Source organism: Sprattus sprattus (assembly GCF_963457725.1).
Source record: "Sprattus sprattus genome assembly, chromosome: 14".
Classification (NCBI taxonomy): Eukaryota; Metazoa; Chordata; class Actinopteri; order Clupeiformes; family Clupeidae; genus Sprattus; species Sprattus sprattus.
This window is the reverse complement of record NC_137912.1, coordinates 31071790-31096761: the sequence shown is the minus strand read 5'-3', so window position 1 is coordinate 31096761 and position 24972 is coordinate 31071790. Positions and strand designations below refer to the sequence as shown.

The window sequence follows — 24972 nt, the reverse complement described above, 5'->3', positions numbered from 1 at the left end:
CCAGGACACCAGGAAGTAATGATGGTGACAACTGGGAGAGTGGAAGGGACTGAAAAGTGATGCCTAACAATAATAATAATGTATTTTATGTGTAGCGCACTAGTAGACTGTATCTATGTTTACCTTGTATGTAATCTATCTGTGATTATGTTCATAGGTGTTTGTATTATAGTTGTTAGCAAGTGTCAGTTTAAGGTATTTATCTTTTGTTAGTTTTTATTGGCTTTAAATGGGACGTTTTGTAAAAGTGGTGAGCTAGCTTACATCAAATGCTTGAACATTTCTTGAATTTTGTGTTCATTGTGCAAAATGAGAAGTATTTTGAATTTCCAGTGCTGACCACATTTAGGTCCATAATGAAGGCTTACATTAACATAAAAACATCCTTAGCCATGAAGCACAAAATATCTACCTGTTTTTGCATAATAGAGTATTTAAAAATGCTTTAAATATATTCAGGTATAAAACTGTCTAAAAATCTATCTAAATATTAATGCCCCTACTCCATTCATACGGACTACTAACTGTCTATCTCAATATTTATGCCTCCTCATGTGGCAACAGTGAAGGTAAGTGGAAGGGTTTGCACCTTTGCTTGCATAATGTTTGCTATTGTACTGTACTATTATTCTGACAAGTGGGATTATAATATATGCTATTGTGCTGTACTATTATTCTGACCAGTGAGATTATGAGATACTTCTTGATATGAGTTTATTACATAATGTGTTCACGGCAGGTTTTTGGCAAGGATGGGAGCATATGAAATGCATGTAATTACAAAAGTACATTTAAAAAAATAATTCAAACTGTTGCCATAATCCTGAAACTTTCCAAAACAACAAACACATACCGGCAAACAAAGTTTACAGCAAATCAAATTGTTATTAAGTAAAAGATAAGAGTTGAAAATTTATATTTTTTACTCAAATTCTCGTGTCTAGTAAAATCTTTAGTACTAGACCACTTGTGGAAGTCACAAAGTGGATTTCTAAGTGAATGTTTAAACATTTAAACACAGGACAGAGACACCATCTATGCTAAATCTATGAAGCAGAGTAAAATGAAAAACGTTCAAATCACTTGACATGGTATAGTAATAGTAAAAGTACATCATATAAGTCAAAACATTTATCATGCGGGTTTGGCATAAACTAAACATTAAAAATATCTTTTAACAAAAATATCAAATTTCTAAACACATCATTTAAAGTAATTTGTTCCTGAAAATCTATGATATGATAACTATGATAGCTATAATAACATACAATGTCATGAAATAATAATTGTAGAGCCATGTATTAAAAGGTTGTTATACCATTCACGAACAGAGCAGATACATCATGTCTTTGGGAAAATGACAAGAACACACACCTGTTTTGGCCACAATTACTGAGACGTGCCCCAAGCAAGTAAAAGCTGTGAAGGATCAAATCGAGCTCATCCATGTCAATTTTTCAATCTGCCCAAACACGTGTTTATCCCTTAAACTTGTGTCCAGCAATTTCGAAAATAAAATAAAATCCTCAGAGATTGACAGTTGAATTAGCCAATCCAGCCTTCCTACTCCACAGAGGCCATCTCACACAACCAAGCTCTCACGACTCACTGCTCCATTCTGCAAAAAAAAAGGTATATTTCAAGAATGTATTGTTTCTTTCCAATATCTGAAGAATAATGTATATCAATATTACATCTTAAAACCGAACTTAGACTTTGAGATACAGATGCAAGACTAGGAAGAGGATTTGGCAAGAAATGCATTTCTTGTTGAGTCATACAGGTTATGACTTGGCCACTCTAGATGAGTCATACAGGTTCTGACTTGGCCAAGGCTAAAGGACATTCATCTTCCTCTACAGACTGACCAATCTTAGCTATAAAGTCCTGCAAAGTTGCCTCTGCCTCTTCAATTCAATTTTCTTTCTATAGTGCAGAAACAATACAATTGTCTCGAGGTGCTTTCCAGAGCCCAGAGCCTGCCCCCCTCCTCGAGCAAGCTCAAAGGAGAATGTCGAGAGTCTAAAAGCTGTCAATCGATTTAGAACAATCTAATATAATAATAGACATATTTTACTTTTTTGTTTACTACATAATATGTGGTCTTTCATAGACACCAACCCTGTTCCTTTTAGACAGAATCAACTTTAGCGTTGACTGACCTTGCGCAAGTTGCTCTTCTTGGAAGATGCTGTGCTCTCTTGATCATAGGGCAGGGATGATGGGAAGTGCTCAGGGTAACCAGAAGGAGGGGATACAGGCAGTGGGGGGGGTCCATAATGGTCATTCATTGGTCTTTTCTCGCCTCTGTGGTCCAGACGGTCCTGGCTACCCAGTTTCTTCTTTGCCAGAGCCTCGCGCAGAAGCCGGTCATCATAGTCATTGCTTCTGTCATTCTTGTCCATAGCCATCAGGTCATCACGACTACGGCTACGACGATGCTGGAAGCCGGCACCACGACTCCTGTTTTGGCCATGATTGTCAGGGGAGCGGTTCTGTCGGTGGTAGTGGCGGTCACGGTCATGATCGTAGTCATCACGAGTGTCACGATTCCATCCATCATCTGAACTACAAATGGGGTATAAAAGGCCTGAATAAAGATGACTGAATGAAGAAAGGACATGGCTATAAGCAAACTTGGAAAACAATATGCCAATATGTATGGGGGGGGGGGGCGGGGGGCTGTGGGTCTTGCAGGTGGATAGAATGTTCTAAGTCTTATTCTATTCTATTGGAAATCCCTCTACATTGGGCAGACATTCTGCAACTTTACCCAATCCGAGTGAACATGTTGAACTCTTTAGACAGTACCCGACAATGACCAACAAACACCAACTGCTGGCACACACTGACACAACTGTTGATGTTTGTTGTCGTTTGTTGGAGAATGTTGGCGTTTGTCGGGGCAGTGTGCAAGCTGCTTTAGAAGGGGCATTTAGTGGGAAGGGCTACATTTGTGAGAAATCGTTGGTGATTACGTTCACATAAACTCTACAGACATTCTCAGGCGGAGATCTTTTCTGACGTTGGTCTTCCGAAGTCCGTAAGAAAACATTCCAGAAGACACTTCAGAAAAAGTTCGAGAATTATTATTTTTTTTTTCTACATTTTGTAAAAATTATTTTGGAGATCGACAGGGGAAGTCTCCGAGATCGATACATCGATCACGATCAATGGGTTGGCAACCACTGTTCTAAGATGTTTATGTGAGACATATATTTTTTCCCTACGGACCCTATTCTCAGAAGCTCCGACGCCACTTCCTGCTAACAGGCTTGCTACTGAGTCGTGCTATCTAGCCCCGGAACGCTGCTTATCTGCTTTTGTACTTAAGTATCCCAGTGACTGCGCTCACTATCACTACCTTTCACACTACATTGAATCTGTGATTTCTCCCTCTCCCCCCTACTTCATATCGCTCTCAGCTAACGTTTAGCTGGCCATGGCGTCTCATTTGTCCTCTGTCCGCTGCCCAACATGTAATATGTTTAGCGACTCCCTAACAGCCTTCCATGGCTACAATACTTGCACTAAGTGCAGGCTACTGGCAAACTTCCAAGAGAGGATATCTGTACTTGAGTCGCGTCTCCTCAGCATAAACCTTATAACTTCGTTAACCCAAACCAGCGAAATTCAGCATGCAGATCTAACTACATTAAACGACGTCACTCCGCCTTCTAGTTCACCCGTGTTAACATCACAACCTATACCCCACAATAAATGGGTGACTGTAAAACAGAGAAGTTGTAGAAGACACTCAAAGCCCGTATCCCAATCCCATCCCAACTTCAAACCGCTTCTCTCCCATTAATACCACCGATACTGATGATAAAGTTCTTGTTATTGGTGACTCCTCCCTGAGGCATACTCAACTCGCAACCCCGTCACAAACAGTGAACTGTATACCGGGAGCTAGAGCTAATGACATCGAATCCCACTTAAAAGTAATCGCTGATCGGAGATTCTCTAAAATAATTATTCACACAGGCGTAAACGATGTCCGCCTAAGGCAATCGGAAACCACCAAGCTAAATTTTAAATCGTTACTCATTACCGCAACACAAATGGCAGGTCGGTAGTGTGTTCTGGCCCTATGCCTATTAACCGCGGCGACGAAATGGACAGCAGACTATCGGCACTTAATAACATAAGCTAGCAGAATGGTGCTCACGCAATAACGTAGATTTTATAAATAACTGGCCAACTTTTTGGAGGAAGCCTGGGTTACTACAGAAGGATGGCATCCACCCCTCCAAAGAGGGTGCTAGCCTCCTTTCTCAAAACTTAAAACACCACCTAGCCCAAACATACTACTGACAACCAATAACTAGAACTGGAAGGCAGACCTATTACCTCACACTAACCTCCGCTGCACCATTACACTCCCTACCCATAGTAAATCACAAACGGTATCCATACCTAGAATACATAAACCCAACGCAAATCACACTAGTAGAAGTATTAACCAGGAAAACCTAATAAAGATACAAACCTTATCAGCACAAAATGAAACTTGCACAATACTAAAACTGGGCCTTATTAACATTCGGTCCCTTACATCAAAAGGTGCACTTATAAATGAGCTGATAACAGACAACAACATCCAAATACTTTTCCTAACTGAAACCTGGCTAAAACCAGATGAATTCATAGCCCTAAATGAATCTACCCCTCCAAGTCATGTTAACTGCCACATCCCCCGCAGCACAGGACGTGGAGGTGGAGTTGCTACAATTTCCCTCGCTAATCTATGTATTTCCCCAAGACCTAAATTCAAATTTGCATCATTTGAAGTCCTCGTACTTCATCTTATGCATCCTAACTCAAAAGCCTTTAACCCGGTCACTCTTGTGACACTATATAGACCACCAGGTCCCTATACTGAATTTTTATCCAAATTTTCCGATTTCCTATCCGCCCTGATTGTAAATTCTGATAAAATCCTGATAGTGGGAGATTTTAATATCCACATGGATAATGAAAATAATAGCCTTACAATTGCATTCCAATCACTGATGGACTCTATTGGGTTCTCATAACATGTAAACACACCAACTCACTACCATAATCACACCATTGACCTTGTATTAACGCATGGCCTAGAAATTGACCGCCCTATAGTTCTACCCCAAAATACTACCCTCTCAGATCACCACATTCAACATGAAATTAGAACTCCGTCCAACATCGGAAATAACCCACTTCTACAGCCGTTGTCTATCCGACAGGACTACAGCTGAATTTATAGCAAAACTACCCTTCGCCCTCACCTCAGCTCCTATCGCTGGCAAAGTAAATGGCACCTCATATCGACCTACTAACTGAAGGCGTCATACATGCGCTACACTACCCTACCCTTGACGCTGTTGCACCACTAAAAAAGAGAATAAGAAAACGGAAAAAACTGGCCCCATGGTACACTGATCAGCCTTGTGCACTTAAACAAACCACACGAAAATTAGAAAAAAAATGGTACTCCAGCAAACTTGAGGTATTCCTCCTGGCATGGAAGGATAGTCTTCTAAGCTATAAACGAGTAGTCTGGGAAGTCCCGCCCCACTTCTTCCGGCCAAATTGATTTTGCCTCTGCACTGGGTCTGGCCAACTTTGGATAGCCGTTCATTTCAAGATTTCCAGAATCCTTGGAGCCAATCACAAACTGGCTTTTGGCTACCTGGCGCGCCATTGGCGGATTTAAACTTACCACGGCTACGTTACAAAATCTACTGCACGCAGAGTTTTTAAACATTGGACATGGTGGCCGCCGAAGCACCGCAAAACTTCGATAAGGCAAGTTTTCTTTGAAAACAGAACAGAAACTTGCCCTGGAACAATTCATACAGAAAAAATATGTGTTTGCTTTATTACCGATCGTTGTATCGTTGTATAGTATCGTTGGTCTGATTGGTTAAAGGCGTGTCCAATTACGTGAGTGAAGTGGATCGCTGATGAGTAGTTTGCCAGACTAACTGAGCAAATGAAATGCAGTGAAGGGGCAGGGAATTCCCAGACAAATAAACGAGTACTCTTTGAGGCGAAATCAGCTTACTATTCTTCATTGATTGATAGTAATAAAAACAACCCAAAGTTCCTATTTAACACTATTTCTAGGCTAACAAAAAACCAGAACACAATCGAACATTCGGTTCCCATAATCTTTAGTGGTAATGATTTCATGACCTTTTTCAATAATAAAATAAGAGAACAAATCCATAGTTTCCTCCCCCTCTGTGACCCTACACCCCTTCCAAAATGCGCCACGGCAACACCCCCTCAACCGGGTGCTCTCCTTGAATTCTTCGCACCCACTGACCTCCCTGAACTAAACTCCTTGATCCTCTCATCTAAATCATCAACGTGCTTACTAGACCCTATCCCCACAAAATTACTTAAACATGCACTTCCCTTATTAAGTGAGACATTACTTAATGTAATGAATAATTCTCTAATTTCAGGATACGTTCCACAATCATACAAAATAGCAGTGATAAAGCCATCTCTTAAAAAACCTAACCTTGATCCCGATAATCTTGCTAACTATAGACCCATATCGAACCTCCCTTTCTTGTCAAAAATACTTGAAAAACTAGTAGCTAAGCAACTTACTTCCTTTCTACAACAAAATAAAATTGAAGAAACCTTCCAATCCGGTTTCAGGGCCCACCACAGCACTGAAAATGCCTTAGTCAAAGTCTTGAATGACCTACTAATCGCATCTGATCAAGGGTGCACCTCAATATTAGTTCTCCTAGACCTTAGTGCTGCTTTCGACACTATAGATCATCATATCCTGTTACAGAGACTTGAACATCACGTTGGCATCAAAGGCTGTGCCCTATCTTGGTTTAGATCTTACCTCTCTGATCGCCATCAATTTGTTCATGTCCATGAGAAGACGTCCAATCACACCAGAGTAAGCTACGGTGTTCCACAAGACTCTGTCCTTGGACCACTGCTTTTTTCCCTTTATATGCTACCATTAGGTGCTGTCATAAGGAAACATGGCATTAACTTCCATTGCTATGCTGATGACACCCAACTCTACCTATCCATGAAACCTGATGAAATTTTACATTTACCCAAGATAGAAGCTTGCCTCCATGATGTAAAATCTTGGATGGCTAACAACTTCCTGCTCCTCAACTCTGATAAAACTGAGGTTATGCTTGTAGGCCCCGATCAATTGAGAACTTCACTATCTAGCCTACCCTTCTACCCACACTCAATGGCTTCCCAACACCCAACACTAACATCAAAAACCTTGGTGTAACTATCAACCAAGACCTCCTACTTGACTCACACATAAAACAGATCTCAAAGACGTAATTTTTTCATTTGCGCAATATTGCCAAAATTAGAAAGGTCCTATCCCTCCAAGATGCAGAAAAACTAATCCACGCATTTATTACTTCCCGCCTTGATTATTGTAATGCTCTCCTGTTCGGATGCAGCATCAACACAATAAAGAGCCTCCAACTTAAACAGAACTCTGCTGCTCGTAAACTCACCAGAACTAAAAAATATGCACACATCACACCGGTACCCGCCTCTTTGCATTGGTTCCCCGTCAAAAGTAGAATCGATTACAAAGGCCTCCTGGTAATTCCAAGAATATCAAAAACCACAAGAGGAGGCAGAGCCTTTAGCTATCGAGCCCCTCTCCTCTGGAACAATCTTCCTGCCTCCATCAGAGATGCAGCCACCGTGCCTATATTCAAATCAAGACTTAAGACATTCCTCTTTAGTGCATCCTATAACCAAAAGTAATCGCGTCAACAAACCCATCACCTGCTGTGCCACCCACCCAGACATAGCCGAACACAAATATTGTTGTAATAAAAATAAAAATAAAAATATGTGCTACAGACAGCGCATGTTGTACCGTGTAGGCAGGCCTTTACGGTTCCCGGTGTTAGATATAGCCGTTTTCATAACTTCACATAATATGATTACATCTTAACAACCACCTGCAGAGATAGTTTGCATAGCACTAGGCCACAGCCATCAAGGAGGCACCTGGCCTTCTGTCTATGTTGATGGGCCATCAGACCTGGTTCCTGGCTTTTGTGTGTCTTCTAGCCAGAGCTATTAGACTCTGATTGTTGGCCTTTGTCTACAACCATGACAAGATGACTGAAGCAAAGACATTAGCATCCATATGGGCCTACCTGTTCATAGGTTTGTTCTAAGCTAGACATCCCCAAGACAGCGTATGTTGTACCGTATAGGAGGGCCTTTACTAAACATATCTTTTCCCTTTCCCTCTTTCTCTCTCTCTCTCTCTCTCTCTCTCTCTCCTTCCATATCATATTGCTTATGCCTATAATAACACCGATAAAATAGCCATAATGCCTACTGTTAAATCCACTACCCAAATGTATATCCCTATCTGTTTCTGAAATTGATGCCTACTAACATAAATGTTCTCTCCCCCTGTTCCAATGTTCCAATGGCTGATGGAATTGGAACTATTGCTCCTCACCCCCACCACTCTACATCTACGCACATGGACAGCTGAACTCTACCCACTCACTTTCTTTCTTTTCTTCCCTTTTCTCTGCCTAATAATCAGGACTATCTCCGCTATGGGATGCTGCTGTAGCCTCTCCACCTGGTCTACCTGGAGAAACCCTCGGCCAATCGCACCCACCGCCACTGCATTGCCGTACACCTACTCTACCCAATACCCTATGCTAGCATTTATATACAATATACATTATTGCCACCACTGAAATGTTTCTCTGTCCCTACATCCCTTACCCCTGTAACAGTTACCCTATTAGTACAGTAATCTGGTCTTGCCTGTATCATGTGTTTACCACCGGATGTCTGTATACCTACTATGTCCAGCGACCAAATGCTGGCTGTGTATAACCCCTGTTGCTTCCTTTCCCCTTCTGCCACACAACCCTCCCCCTTCCCATCTTCCTGTCTCCACCCGGCCGACCTCAAGCAGATGGGTCCCCCCTTATGTGCCGTGGTTCTGCCTAAGGTTTTTTCCTGCCTAACAGGGAGTTTTTCCTTGCCCCTGTTGCCATTGAGCATGCACTAAGGGGGTTTAGGCTCTGGGCTCTGTTAAGCGCCTAGAGTCAATTGTATTGTTATGGCGCTATACAAATAAAATTGAATTGAATTGAATTGAATTAAGATGTCAAAACATTAGTCTTTGGTATTTGGTTACTATGACTACGTCAAGAAGGGGCTTAATGAACATGATGGCCAAAAATGTAACCTGTGAAAAAAAAAAAATGACTGACACATTATCCTGTGCTTATGCATGTTGTATATGTTAAATTTAAGGCTAACATCAGGGTTTCCGCTACGTTCATTTCAGCGTGGCGGGCCGCCGCACCTTCGTCATTCCCCGCCACGCATCGGAAAAAATCGGAGCCCTGTTTTTTGGTGTGTTATTTGCCACATCAAAGGATTCGCCTGCCTTTCCCGCACTTCATCAGCGTTCCACTGCATCCACGGCTTACCACAGCCGGTTTACATACTCCCCCCGCCCCCTCTCTCGTTTCTGACACACTGGCCCTCAAACTAGAAACCGAACAACTGGATCAGAGGTACGTGACGTTGAATTAATTTTATTTTACATGTGAGAACAAGTTGTTGAACATTGTGCAGGGGTTACATCGTAGGCCTAATATGTTGTAGACGTAGACGGCTGGTTTCTCACATTGCGTATATTTCGGGAGGCTAAATGTAAATAAGCTTCAGTAACGGTCATTTCTAAACGCACAGCTGTGTGTGGTCCCTCAATGAGCCCTGCACTTGTAGCGGATGACAACAGAGCAAAGTTTGTTAAAGGTAGCAAGTCCGAGGCCTGCGTGGTTTTAAAATAGGCGGACACCTTCGCAGAGCTCATAGATCTATTAGTTAGGCTAAGGACAAGCCGACCAACTTAGCGATTTCGTTCGTAATAAATACAAGAACAGTTAAACAAGTAGCCTAATAGCTAGTAATTCCCGCCGGAGTTTTCGAATCCAAAATGTCAACGCGTCCTCTTCAAAGATAATAATTCTAATGCATTTAGATCGTCTCACTCTGTCCTCTTTTTCAGATGAGTTTGCTGAAATACTTCACTAAAAAAAACAGGCTACAGGGGGAGCACCTGGCTGCGTGCATGCGCATCAGCATCAATGGACCTTCAATCCTCGAGTTCCCATATCAGAAGGCCTTAGAGCAGTTCTTTAAGAAAACAAGGCGTATTAAATGCTCTGAGCCAGCCTGCCAGATGTGCCATTGAATACTATGCAGTGTTTCCCCTAGGTTTACAGCTTAGGGGGGGGGGGGGGGGGGGGGGGGCAGGGGCGCGGCGCGATGCGCGGCGGCGGCGGACACGGACACAAACACTTAAATGAATTATGATGTTCATGTGTTTCTTTGAATGACAGCAGTCAATAAGTATAATTTTACATGTTTTATGGTAAAGGTAACCTTCAATGACTTATTTTGTGATCTGGCGCTATATTTATAAAAAAAAAAAAAAAAAAAAAAAAAAAAATTTTTTTTTTTTTTTTTTTTTTTTTTTTACTTGACCTTCCAGGGGGGGCGGGCGGGGCCGTTGGGGGGGCGGGCCGCCACCCTAATATCATTGTAGGGGAAACACTGCTATGTCTGATGTACCCCTTCTCCTCTGTTTTATCCATTATGTACAATTTAATTTAACTTTTTGTGTTGCACATTTTTAAGTTTATCTAATCAAAAAATAAAAAAGTTTCATTTTAAAGAAAAAACATACTTTTTGCAACCCAACGCTGTTTTAAGTTCTGCATTTCTGAGTAACAGTTGTAAATAAAGAGAATTAACTGGAAACATTTGTAGTTGTGTTTATATTGTGATCTCATTGGTGTAAATTATTACAGGGGGTCGCCATGGTTGGTGGGGTCCTGCCACCCAGGGCCGGCGCCACGGGGCCCTGGATCTATTCTTGAAAAGGCCAGCTGCACTTATTTTTACATCAGTGAAGTTTTGCCAAATAGGTAGCTCATGAGGACCCATACTTTGTACACCTTTAAGGACCTGAAATAATGACATTGTACCGTATTTAGAAACAAAAGTACAGTTCTGTATTGAGCTGAAACTGGGCCCACAATTCGGTTAAAATGCAGGAAATTGCGTCTACGAAATACAAACTTTTCTGGGGGGGGGCCCCCAGACCCCCCACTGAGGTGCCACCGCACCTTACAGGAAATCCTGGGGGAAACCCTGAACATTTATGATACTAATGAAAACAATTCTATTTGCCTGTAGATGTCTTGTACGTTGTGTAGACTGCTAGTCTATGAAGTCTAACTGTATGGTTACTTTTCTATCAGAATGGGACAGGGAGCTAATAAATTCTAGCTAATGTAGCGGAAACTTACATTGTGTAGTAGACATAATTCACTGCACCTGCACCACTCTAAAAATCAGACTGCTTAGGGTTTAGCAAATTCTGAGACAGGAAATCAGAAACTTCCTTGAAGACAACCTTTTCACGGATCTTAAAGGCTCTAAAAGTCTTGGAAGGAATATGTACTTATACGTATGTTTACCATAAACCATAAAATCAACCGATCCCATGAGCCATTGCAATGTTTTATAAGTGAAGAGTCAACCAATCAATGTACTACTATTCATGCATGTACTTATTTATGATGTTTTTCTCTGCCTTCTCATAGTCCTCTAGCTACTTAGGGGTGTTTGAATGTATTGTTCAGTTATTAGATTATGACAGTGATTCACTCAAATTAACAACATGCAAAAGTCCATTGTGGCTGAGATGTCAGAACCACATAACTACTACACCCAAGATGATGCCCATATATGCTCTACTTACCCCCTTCGACCAACTCTGGCTCCAGACTTATAATTGGGTGGAAAGTCATCATCATAGGAGTGCTGGTAAATCACATCTAGATTGTCCATGGAGCGGGCCCGGCCTCTAGCACCATGGCTCATGGGGGAGTCATTGTGGCGCCTTGGACGCTGGTGCTGGGACACACTGCTGATGGTGCTCATCCGGTCATCCGGGTCGTCATACAAGGTAGGGAGCCCTGGTGGCCTTGAGTGCCCATGTGAACGGGGTTCAGACATCTCATGCAGGGAGGTCACCTCACTCATACCGTCCACTAAGCACAGGGGGACAGGACAGGGGGAGAGCAGGACAGAGAATGAAAGACGATTAAAAGCAATACCAGCATAGTTTACTTTTTGACTACTTAATAATGTTAATATGCAATTCAAATCAGACATGCAATTTATGGATTAGGATTAAACTTGGCCAAGGTTTCCTTAAGAGATTTAGTGTAACACACCTTAAAAGTAAGGCAGGTAGTAGTATAGTAATGTTTTGAGCTCCTTTGAGATTTCTTAAAATCTTCATAAATGTAACCTTACCAACCCAATCCCTAACCCCAACCGTAACCATAAATAGTAGTTTCAACAGATAGTGTGATTATAATCGGAGCATCTGTAGATAGTTTACAGGGGACCATCCACATCGAGTGTGACACAAAAAAAACATATCTTATTTTCCAGTAAGTGCTTCTACAGGTATATATATTTCACAGATCAATTTGTTATCTATATATCTGATACTGACATTAGGCAACCAATGTTTTGTAATATTGAAACTGTTTCCAACTTAAATAAAAAGAGGTACATGCCTTAATATAAATAACACTTTATATTATACACGAAAGTAAATATAGTAAATACCTATTATTGTTCTACCTGAGGATCAATTTGATAAGGAGTTAGATTAACTTTGGTTTTGTTGATCAAGTTGTTAGAATGAAATTGAATTTATAGTGCAACTTTTAGTAGTTATGAATAGCTTGTGTTCAATTCATATTCCAGAAAATAAAGCAGATATTCCTGTGCATTCTCCACAGTTTTCTATACTCAAAATGTTTAAGTTTTCACGGTCAGTGTCAAACCGCAAGATGAATCAATATTGAAAAATATTAAAATTGTCTTCCTAGCTGTTGTTAGAGTTGACATCAAACTCTAGTATGAGGATGTCTGGGAAGGTAAAAGAAGCACAGGAGAGACCCACAGCGGTTGTATTTGCCTGCTGCATCTCCAGGGTGGCCGGGCTCTAGATTAGTCAGCTCTCTCTCCATGTAATACAGCACACGTGTGGGGTTCCCATCTGGATTGGCCTGAATGCGATAGCCACTGCGAGCTGCAATGGAAGAGGAGGGGTGTTTAGTCACTCTGGTGTAAGCGCCAGCAATGTCTTCAGTCACTCAATAAACCATCTCAATTCTTGTTACTTTAGAGCATGGTATGGATTCGTAAATAAACAAGTTACTTCTGACAAGATTTCACATGGATATTTTGAGACGAAAAGAGCTCTCAAGATCCAACAATTACACAAGAAATGTGCTACTTACTTTGGCCTCCGCCATCATCCTCCTGCAGCAGAGGTACCTGAGAACCCTGCCCAACTGCAGATAAGAAACAAGACAATATGAGTTCACTAGGATAGTAATGGTAATGAGAGTGAAATATTAAAGAGCTTGAAAGTGCAGTGCACACAAGGCATGTGATATGTGCTGTGATGAAAAGTGCACTTGTACACTATAAAAACATGTTACATTGGTATTGTGACATAACTCGTTACATTGACAATAGCCCAGCCCAGCACAGACCACAAACGCCAACACATGTCTATTAAGTCTGAAATGTATTTGAGCCAAACCGTTAAGATGGGCCTTTTGGGAAAATACACGCAGCTACCCAAATACAACATTTTTGCATGCTGGTAAGAATTCCTATTATATGTCAACGATAGTATGAGCGTTCTGATTGGCTATTGCGTGGTCATGCCTTCCGTGTGTGGCCCATTCAGGGACCTCAGCGGGCGATCCAGAATGGCATATTGCCCTCCGACGAAAAGATTTCACGAGAACACTTGAGAGCTCAACGAAACTACATATTTTCTATTTACAATTACCATTTCCTTACGTTAACAAAATGAACAAAAGCGAACTCTCTCATAGTGAGTTTTACTATCCAGATGAACAAGAAACTGCGGTTTGATATTTCCCGGCTTGACCTCACTCTCGGTTAGTAAGTAGTTTATATCATAGGAAGCCCATGATCAAATATGACACTGTCCCTTTGGGCTCTTGTTGTGCTGGCCTTACACGTTTGCTTTACAACGAACACCTGAAAAGATAGAAGAATGCACTAAGATGATGATGATCATAGACTGTACGTCGCAAAATACAACCATCCAGTTTAGAGTTAAAAGGATAGGACTATAACGTCAATTTTAACAAGAGTGCTGAGAGTTTCTGAAAGTGTCCCTCAAGTGTAATGAGATGTTGGGCATTAATAGCCTATTAATTCATGAATTAATCAATCTCAGTTTTGAATGTTTTTTAACCTTAGTTTGAAAGGGGTTAGCCGAAGGGGTTGGAGTGAAGGAAGAGTCATTTATTGAGAAGACTCATCATCGTCTCATCATCATTGAAATCCATGTCTGCAAATGTTGACTTTGATTGCTGGAGGTACAGTTCAAAAAGATCTATTTCTTCAAGACCAAACTTACTACAATGTTATTAACGCAATTTAAATCCTATTAGTATATCTGAGGAGTATTTTGACTGTCATATCATTTGGGAAAACATCATGTGAAAGCACATAGATTTTGACCATTCCACTTCAATACATACTTGAGCTGGCATGATCATAGTCTCTGTAGTTGGTTGATGGGTGCATGGGGGGCATGGGAAGCATTGGGATTGCAGGGGAGGCCCCTCCAAGTCCATGGATAGGCTGGGCATACATGCTGGGTGCATACATCGTTGGTGCATAATGACTAGGTACACCTGATTTGATGGCTTTTCCTGCTTCGTACACTAAATAGAGAGGGGGGGGGGGGGGGGGAGTGAGAGAGAGAGAGAGAGAAAAACACCTTAGTTTCAGACAAGGATTATTTATAACTGCTGACAACATATTTCCCCAAAAGGTATTTGGGAAAGTCAAAGAGATACAAATCAATTTTGTAAAATTTTGTGAAAAATATTTCACAATTGAAGGATACTCACATGCCCTGGGGCAACAACAGCGCTCTGGACAGCAGGGGCAGCTCACATAGCAGCAGCAGGAGTGTGGGCAACACTGACACCAGCAGATCCCAATCAGGAGCAGCAACAACAGGAAGCCTATCACCACCAGAGCTACCAGGAGCTTATCTGGAAGAATAGAGAATGGAAGAGTTCAGTCAAATACAAACAACTTCATTTAATATTCGTACTCCTGCAAAAATATTAATATACTCTGTACATGTCTAAAATGGAAAATTGCTAATGGTGAATAAATAAGGGTACTCCTTTATACTCTTTTTAAAGTACTAGAAGATTCAATCAACAGAAACGCATCTACGAAAACGCATCTACGCAACCCACATACTCAGCTGTGCTGCTCATCCCACAATTGCATGTTCCTTACAAATCTGGGACCATTTAAAAGGGAATACGATGTATTGCCGAGAAGCATTGTTACAACAAAGAAATAATCTACAATACACAAATTTCCTTACTTTTTGTTCTATGTTTATATCCATAAAGTATATGTATTGGCAGCTAAACTCTACTCTACCAACTCACTGTCTCTTTCTTCTCCTAGACTGTCTTCGTTGTGGGATGCTGCTGTAGTCTCTCAAATCTCTCCATCTGATTTACTTGTAGAAACCCTCGGCCTACACCTACTCGTCCCCACCGCACCGTCATGCTCATATTATACCCCATACTGTGTGCTAGCATTTTCCTGCAATTGCCACCATCAACATAGTTTTCTGTTCCATTACTCTACTTATCCTTGAAATAGCAACCTTACCAGCACACTGTATACCCAGTAAAATGTTCTACAATACTTGAATGCTCTCTCCCCAGCTTATCCTTCATCAATTGCAGCATATATACACCATGTTATGTATGTATTGTGTTTTACCACTCATCCTGATATGTGTATGATTTAATCTGCCATGTTCCTGATTGTTCCACCCCCTTCTGCCACAAGCCGCCCCCCCCCCCCCCCCCCCCCCCCCCTCCTTATATCTCTACCCAGCATGTTGTCTTGAATAATTTTTTTGGTACAGGCATAACGTGGCATGTAATATACTTGCTTATCTCCCTCTGGAACGAAATACTGTTTTCTGATTGGCTAATGGGGTGTACAATAAGTTCGTATGTATGTTCGTGGATGTAGTCCCAGTAGAAAAGTTAAATCCATACCAATGCTCTTGAATGGTTACCATTGACAACCAACGTAAAGTTTTTTTTTTCTTTTTTTAAAACAGCCTGTTCCAGGCACTACTTTCTCTAACGGGAGCACAAGGCTTCAAATCAAGAATTCATCAGGTTATTTTGCATATTAAGTTTCCTAAAGATAAAGGAAATTCTAAATAATAATAATAATAATAATAATAAAAACATTTTTGGATGTTGTAAACGGGAGATAAGCGGGATAACGGCCTCCGAGCTGTGCAGTTCTACAAACTGTGCAGTTCTTTGCCCTGCAGCGTCCATTATCTTTGTAGAACTGCACAGCTCGTCGGCCGTTATCCCTTACATAGTGGTGGTCTTTCCACATATTTATAAACAAGAAACAAACCTTGCATTTCTGTGTGCATTAAAAGTAGTGTTTCATGTTTTTGCATTTGTCTGTATATTGTGTATACACCTTTGGCTTTTTTCTTGGCTTTGTGTTCATATGTGATGGGGAGAGGGTATCAACAGCCTCCCTCTGCATATGTTTGGACCATTGGCATTAACCCTTCCACTGATACTCTTTGATACTACGATGACAGGGTCATAAATGTTAGATGGCCATTTATTTCTTCATATGATTGGAGCGATTTAGAGCTTTTATGCATCCCCCAAACCTTAGAGAATTACCTCAACCACTATTTAAAGTTGCTTAAAAAAGAAAAAATACCAAAGCATGCCAGAAGTCCAAAAGTGCCTGAATCTAGCCCCAGACTTGTGCTTCTTGTTCTATGATCTTGGTCTTCTGCTATCAGTTCTCTTCAAGCGGGGGCATAAGGCTCACTTTAAGACTCACTGTGGATCAGTACATTTGACCTTACTGGCAACACCCACCTGTCCCCACCTTTCTCTGTTTAGTGTTCAACCCTTCTCCTTTTCAGTGTGATTCAAATAATCAATGTGATAGTATTTGTGCAAAAGGAATCAAAGGCCTTTCCCATGTAGACATGTGTCCCAAATATAGGCCAGTTGAGTTCAGTGACTGAAGCAAATAAAAGCCTGGGCTATTCATTGAAGTTTTACGGTATTTCATGTGGGTTGGTTCCTTTTTTCCCCTTCAAACCTTAGCTCTTCAGAACTTTTCATTTCCCCTTTTAGTGGGCCAAAGATCACAGCGCTCCCCAGTGGTCAAATGAAGCAACATTTAGGAACGGGTCCTGAATTCATAAACCAAGTTTTGTGGCATCAAAGAATCATCTATCAGCATCAGGAATTGCAATACAAAGACAATAGAGGGATTAGCAGGTACATTGCGTTAACATATGTGTGATGCTTCGAAGCATGTGTCAAAAACCTGAGGCACTTAAAATCGGAGCTCCATAACGAGGCTTGTATTTTTTGAGGGTGAAATGCCGTCACCAGTGATATTCAAAGCCTCATTTAGTTGCTGCTTCGAGAACAGACTCTATTTTGGTGCAACACTTTTGTGATAATAGTATATTGATTGAGATTGTGCCAGCAATGTGCAGAGAACTTTGATTTGATTTCTTCAACTTGTAGGCTTTGATTTCCATGAAATATAACATAAGCCTAATTACTACGTTTTCATTCATGTTGTCACAGATCATTTTTCCATATGTCATCCTCTCTGTCAGATGGTTAATATGATATTATATTATATTTACAGCCTATATATGCAGGCATTGGCAACGTCCTTACAGTAGAAATTTCAAAATTTTGCTCAATCCTTTCTTGAAATAGAATTGCTATTAAAATTTGTCATTCATTTGAAATTTACGAAATTTGCCGTGCGTCCAGAAAATCTTATTTCAGAATTCTAAGTATATGATCTCGTCAAAAAAAAAAATTAAAAAAAATCAAACACTATTTAGATCAGCGGCAGTCAGAACATGCTACTAGTTACCCCCAAAATGTAATCTTAGCATACTACCCCCAACACTAGTCATCAAAAAACTACAATTTGCTACAGAAGCACAGGTACAAGTGAAGCATTTCGATATGGCGGTTTGAGAGCAATTAACAGGGAAGATAATAGCATATTGCAGTGACCTTGTCTGCTGGACAATTTTCCCTAAAAAAAATTGGCTGGTTTATCATCCCTGTCTTTTCCTCCTAAGGACAAAACCTACTGTCTTTTTTAGTTCAATTAATTTCAATGACTTCGCCAAGTTGCCTTCGCAATGCATATCAATTGCAACAGCGCAACTGAAAGCATAATTATGTATGACTCACCACAGCAAAACCTGCTCACTTGCCAAGCCCAGTCGATTAGGCTTTACAAAACACATTTATGCCAAAATCGTCGAAGTAGTGTATTTTCATGAATGTACAGGCTTCAACTGCCTGTATCTCAAAACTATGTGTTGCTACTTATGCTGGGTTTTGCCGTGGCGCGTCACATTTGATCAATTTGTTCACCACTGACCTACACACAAAAAGCAAAAATAGCAACTGGTCCACAGTTATGTGTACCTTCCATGACCAGTAAGTCAATGCCAGGCAGCAGGTCTGTAGTATTTGCCTTTCTCTCTGTGAAGGAAAGATAAAGTACTGTTTACTGAACATTGTTCTGTTCACTAATTTCTTGAGTCTTTAACCTACAAGTTGACCTGCCCACTAATCTTAGCTCTTATACGAGTTTCTCTTCAGGTGTACCCACAAACCTTAGACAAGCCACCAAAGTCCTTTAAAGAAAAAACAAGTACAATGTACTCCCTTGTATTTGAATGAATGATAACACTAAGTACCAAACAATATGTTTTAACATTATTTGGAGACAACAATAGGAAACAAGGTACTGAATCCATTCGTTATTGTGCAGTAATAAAGCCTTTAACAGCATCAGACAGTCTGATGTGTATGAAAATTGTCCTAAGTGTGCTTGTAGCATTTCAACAATTGGGCAAATACAGGAATACTGACCAAGCACAATGAGCTCTGTGTAGCACTCTCCATTTCCTGTTAGGTCCTGGTCAGAAGCCACGGTGCACAGGTAAACGCCGCTGTCTCCCCATGCAGTCTGGGCGATATTTAGGTCAGCATCTTGTGAGAAAAAAGGGATTGGTGAACATTAGTACACTGTTAAAGGTAACACCACTACTTTCTTTACAAACAAAAAAAACAAACATTAATATACCTTACAAATTTCATACTATCCAAGTGCTTTAACTGATATAAATTTGGTGATGTAGACATTTTGTATAAGGGAATTCTAAAACTAAATCCAATTGATCAAACTACACTCAACACTTGCACGGCACTAAATACACTTGCCTTGTAGAGCTGCTATAGACACAGGAGGAGCAGACATGTTGGGCCAGTTTTTCAAATACTGGACTCAATTAACGTAATTGGAAGCAACATTTTCTTCTTTAGGTTAGTTATTCAGCCTAAATGCTCATTCATATTTGTTAGCTATGGGTTTATGCAACTGCATTTTAGCAGGCCATGTTGTCATAACGGTAATTCATAAAATGGCAAAAATAAATATGCGCTTAGCAGTGCACAAGGTGCTGACATAGTGTGCGTGTTAGTGTGCACGTTAACGTGTTAGTTACCGTCATTGCCATCACCCAACTTTTGAATCCACTTAAAATGTGGTTGTGTGCGGCGCAACAGGGGAGACAACTGTTGTAAATGTAGTAAACCCCCATGATTTTTCTGTTGTCCTGTCCAAGATTTTGTGGCCTTCATTTTATTAGCTATAATTCTGTGGCATGTTTGAACCAATAGACAGCATTCTGAACTAATAAATGATGCAGTTCTAAACCACTCTAATAGGCCTAATGAAAAAAGTGATAACTGTGACAACAAATTTGTAGCCTAATTCAAACTTTCTTTCTCTGCACAAGTAAGCAGTATGTAGCAGGCCTATTACATTTCCTCTGGGATGTTTTTTTTCACTCTAGACTACTTAGGAACTTCTCAAACAATGGTCAAGTTGTATTTTTTCCCTTTTAAAGTAACATATTTTAACGACTGCATGCCTGTCAAGTGTCCTGAAAAAAAAAATTCTGATGTTTGAATGCAAGCCCAATGACATGATGAGATACCAGAACTAGACAACTGCTAAGACCAAATGATGGCGCTGTGTTTGCTTCTTTATCAATTCTAGTCAGTGGAAGAGTTTTATAAGGCTTCTATCAGTACCTATTATTAGTAAAAACATATAAAGTGCCACTCGAAAGTATGTGAACCCCTTGAGCACTTAATAGTTTTCTGTTGTTTTACCATGATTTTTCACTTTTTTCATCACCATTTTCCATAGATGAAATGTCAGGTTTATGTTTATCATTTGCATGTACTTGTTTAGAGGGAATTGTTTGAGTAGCCAAAAAACTACATGAAACATGGAATTAGTGTAGTTTCAAAAGTAAGTGAACCCCCAGCTGCATTGGTGAAGTCAAGCAGGGAACAGATTCGGTGAAACATATCTGGGTGCTTAATTAGTCAATTAAGCAAACCAATCAACTGAGACATCCTTATGAAAAGGGTTGGGCAACACAGATTAAAAGAGAGAGGAAACCAACCAAACTACTGTAGTCGTGGCCAAAAGTTTTGAGAATGACACAAATATACATTTTCACAAAGTTTGCTGCTTCAGTGTCTTTAGATATTTTTCTTATATGTGACTATGGAAGACTGAAGTATAATTACAAGCATTTAATAAGTGTCAAAGGCTTTTATTGACAATTACATGAAGTGGATGCAAAAAGACAATATTTGCAGTGTTGACCCTTCTTTTTCAAGACCTCTGCAATCCACCCTGGCATGCTGTAATTTAACTTCTGGGCCACATCCTGACTCATGGCAACCCATTCTGGCATAATCAATGCTTTGAGTTTGTCAGAATTTGTGGGTTTTTGTTTGTCCACCCACCTCTTGAGGATTGACCACAATTTCTCAATGGGATTAAGGTCTGGGCAGTTTCCAGGCCATGGACCCAAAATATCGATGTTTTGTTCCCCAAGCCACTAAGTTATCACTTTTGCCTTATGGCAAGGTGCTCCATTGTGCTGGAAAAGGCTGGATGGTTGGGAGAAGTTGCTCTCGACTAATGTCGATAAGGACATTCCACACTGTGCAGAAAGAATGGTGGGTAAGTCTGAAAAGAACAGAGGCATGGCCATCTCTCCCGGTGACTATCAATGATTTTTTTGAGGCGCATGCAATCTTTTTATTTTATCCGCATGGTTAACATCGTTGGGCTAAAATGTAATTCATTTAACGTCTTATCTCTGCATTACTCATTAGTTTACCTTTCAGTGATTTTTAAGTTGGTTTGATGTCCTCACTTGAATTGGCCAGATGTTGGCGAGAAGGGAGAGTTAGGTAAGTATGAATCAAAAACTGAGACCTAAACAGCGGTTGATTCTACTGACTGCAGAGTAACCACCAGAGTAACTGACAGTGTTGCCAACTTCTCTGTAAGGAAAGTAGCTGTTAGCTCTCCCAAAAGTTGCCAGAAGTCGCTAGATGACGTCATCAACTGATCATACTATGCAAATAAGCTGCGCATGCGCACAATATGCAATTCTGAGAGAGGTCACATTTTTGTGCGAATACAAAGTTATAATATTTTTCCTGCGAATACAAAGTTATAATATTTTTCCTGCGAATAGAAAGTTATAATAATTTGCTGCTATCTAGTCAGACTGGCCCCGCAGGCGCGGTGGGAGTGGAGAGGAGACAACGACATCCGTTGCTGTACTCAGCTCTCGTGAGATTAGAGACAAACTCCTCTTCTGCTTCTTGCTCTGCTGCAGCTGCCTATGTACGCCTTGGCGACTCGACACAGACAGACTTTGAAAGTTGAAGCCGTTGAAAACCGGCAATGCATTATTGAGCGTTATGGCGTTATGCGTACTTAAAAATAAAAAAAGATTACAATTTTTTGTTTAATATTTTTTGTTTGGTTATGCATACTTTTAGAGCATCAACTCGTACCAGCGTACTTTGATGTCAAAATACGTGCTAGGTACGCAAAATGCGTACATGTTGTCAGGTCTGCAGTGTAAATGTACTAATTACTTAATTAGATGTACTATTAAAAACAACTATAAACCATAAGGACTGGGCTGGTACCTTGATACATCAAAAATCATGATATGCAGTTGTACTTAAACAATAATTAAACAACAACATTTTCAAGCCAACTTACAAAACATACTGATATGGGCAGCAAGGGTTCTGAAAGCATACTCAATAAAATGCACTCACTATTTATGATGCTGATCTTTCGGCCCTGATATTCAGATGCAAGTGTGACAGAGATCCGTTTGGAGGCCACTATGCGCACTGTCCGTTGGTTGTCAGGACACTCGGTCACAGGATCATAGTTTGGATTGGTTTGAGCCAGAGCATTGTCAGAACTGCTAGGGGATAGTGCCATCTCAATTGGGTCCCTGCAGAAAGATTTGTACTTCCATGTGATGAGGGGGGGATTGGTGTCAGAGGTCTGATATTTACACTGAAGTGTAACAGGCTGGAACAACATGACCACATGTCTCTTCACTGGGCATAGGACATTAATAGCGATGGTATAGCTATTGAAGAAGACTGCAAGAAAAAATAGAAAATAAACAGTGAGAGTCTAAAACCAGTGACAATAAATACTAATAATGCTTGTTTACACTGGTACGATACCTTAAATGACAAGTTATTTCAATGGATTTTAGGCTTTATCCATTAATAATTAGCTTATACACCATGATTAATACAGGCTAAAAATGAGCATGTGCCCCAAATCAATGTTGTTTATTTAGATGCTCTGCAGATTTCCCATAACATTTGCCACCAGTAATGTAGTGACATTGTTTATGCTCCTCTAGTACTTTTCAAATGTACAATACAATATTATAGCACACAGTAATCAACAACACAAAATTATTCTAAAAACACCAACTCAAGCGCAATCAAAGCTACTCTGAAATGTTAAAATGTGTTAACATGTATGGACATGGTAGAGGAAATATAGATGTTTTTAATTTTGCTTAATCTCAGTCCACCTTGAAAAGTAGATAAGCAAAAGCCTTATTACTGTACAAACACACACACACAAAAAAAAAAAAAGATTTTACTGATATGGCTTGGTAGTATTTTGTGAAAAGGTGGTCTATGGGATTCATGGGATGGGTCAATTGATCAGGATTGCAAGCACTAGGGGGGTAAGTTTAAACTTTCACTCTGTCTTAATTTGCTTAACTTATTAACCACACCAAATATTGTACGATACAGTTTTCAATTTAACCTCAAAGTTTAAATGTTTTATGGGCTTAATGAATACCTATAGCCTAGCCTATATGCCTTCCCTTATTATTTGCACATTACATTTCAGTGGGTACACCGGACTTCAGACTTTTAAATCCTGTCACTGTTTGAAGTGTTACCTTCTTCACCAATTAATCCTTACTTTGTTCTAACGCCACGCTAGACATGTGTTAACTATTTATCCTTTCCCCCCCCCCCCTGTTGGTGCTATTCAAATTCGTCTACTTTATTGCTCAATGAGGAAGCGAGAAGCCGAACGGCCACACCTATAGAATGGCAGGTTGGGGAAGACAAAACATGGGCAATGTGCTGTCGTGACATGTTATGATCCTCCAACGGAAAGTTAGTTTTTACAAGTCAATGTATGATCCTCCAACGGAAAGTTAGTGTTTACAAGTCAATGTAGAAATTTACAAATAAAAATGATGCTCATAATATAATATGATGACGACAACTAAGATTAAGGTGACGGAGATTAGATATAGGCTAACACTTTCATTTTGATTTCACAAAGATTTCGCCAAGTCATAAGTTTTCTTGATTAGGCCCATAGAGCAGTCTTACAATACCAATCTAAACAAAAGAGACACTATAAAGACGTATCTTACCTGAAAAAATAAGGAACGCTGTAGGCCTAATTTTACAGTACATTTTAGGCCACTGTCGAGATGTTAAATCGAAGATAAATCAAGCACAATCCAAGTATAAAGAGAAAAAATGTGTTTTAGCCTTTCCTAGTTTCACTTCTTCTTCTTCTTCTTCTTCCTCTTTTTTATTGGCGGATTGGCAAACAACGTTTGGTGCATGACCGCGTAGTTTCACTCAACTCATTCCTCCATTTTGACTAATCGGAAAGCGTTACGAGTCAACAGGTGAGACCTCGGACTCTCTGAAGGCAGACTGCGGGTGGGTTAAGAAACGGGCTGGCACTTTTTTACGTGACATTTCATTTTCTCACACTTGACTTCTCTGGTTCCTTTAAACTGGCCCTCTTACAATTACATTTCTGATATGAAAAAAGGTTAGCACTATTTTTTAGATTGAGTTAACCTACTGAATATATACCCATTTTACTACGCCCAGGTCCCCCTCAGGTAGCAAGAATATCACATGGTATGGTCCACTCTAACACAAGTGCAGTAACCTAAAGGCTGATTCATGCTTCCTTACGTAAGCGTAAGCGCAAGCGCAAGAGGCCGCGCAAGCCCCTTGCGCGACCCTTGCGCGACTTCTTACGTCTTGCGTGCGTCGGCCCCTTTTTCTAGACTTGCGTCATTTTTTACGTAAGCCCTTACGCGAGCCTCGCAGCCTGCATTCTATCAACGAATGATACGAGATGAGGTTACTAAAATATTCTGCATGTCTACTCAGTTTTACAGTGCTTCCCAAGTAAAGGTTTGAAAAGAACTTCAAGCTTCAGACTTTCTGTTAGGGAACCTGTTATCTATCTGCAGAGCAAATGTCAGGCTCATAC

The 24972-nt window shown here is 40.4% G+C and overlaps 1 protein-coding gene across 1 annotated transcript; it reads right to left on the bottom strand.

Annotated features, from left to right (window-relative positions):
- Positions 1-1582: 1582 nt before the first annotated feature.
- lsr (lipolysis stimulated lipoprotein receptor) lies at positions 1583-24149 on the bottom strand (the record flags this gene model as incomplete). The annotated part of the gene is made up of 11 exons (XM_080850994.1): positions 1583-1618; positions 2163-2568; positions 11825-12116; positions 13046-13174; positions 13386-13439; positions 14673-14858; positions 15048-15194; positions 18702-18758; positions 19152-19271; positions 22449-22787; positions 24107-24149. 11 exons carry the CDS (start codon positions 24147-24149, stop codon positions 1583-1585), a joined length of 1809 nt encoding a protein of 602 aa, XP_080707120.1.
- Positions 24150-24972: the final 823 nt, after the last annotated feature.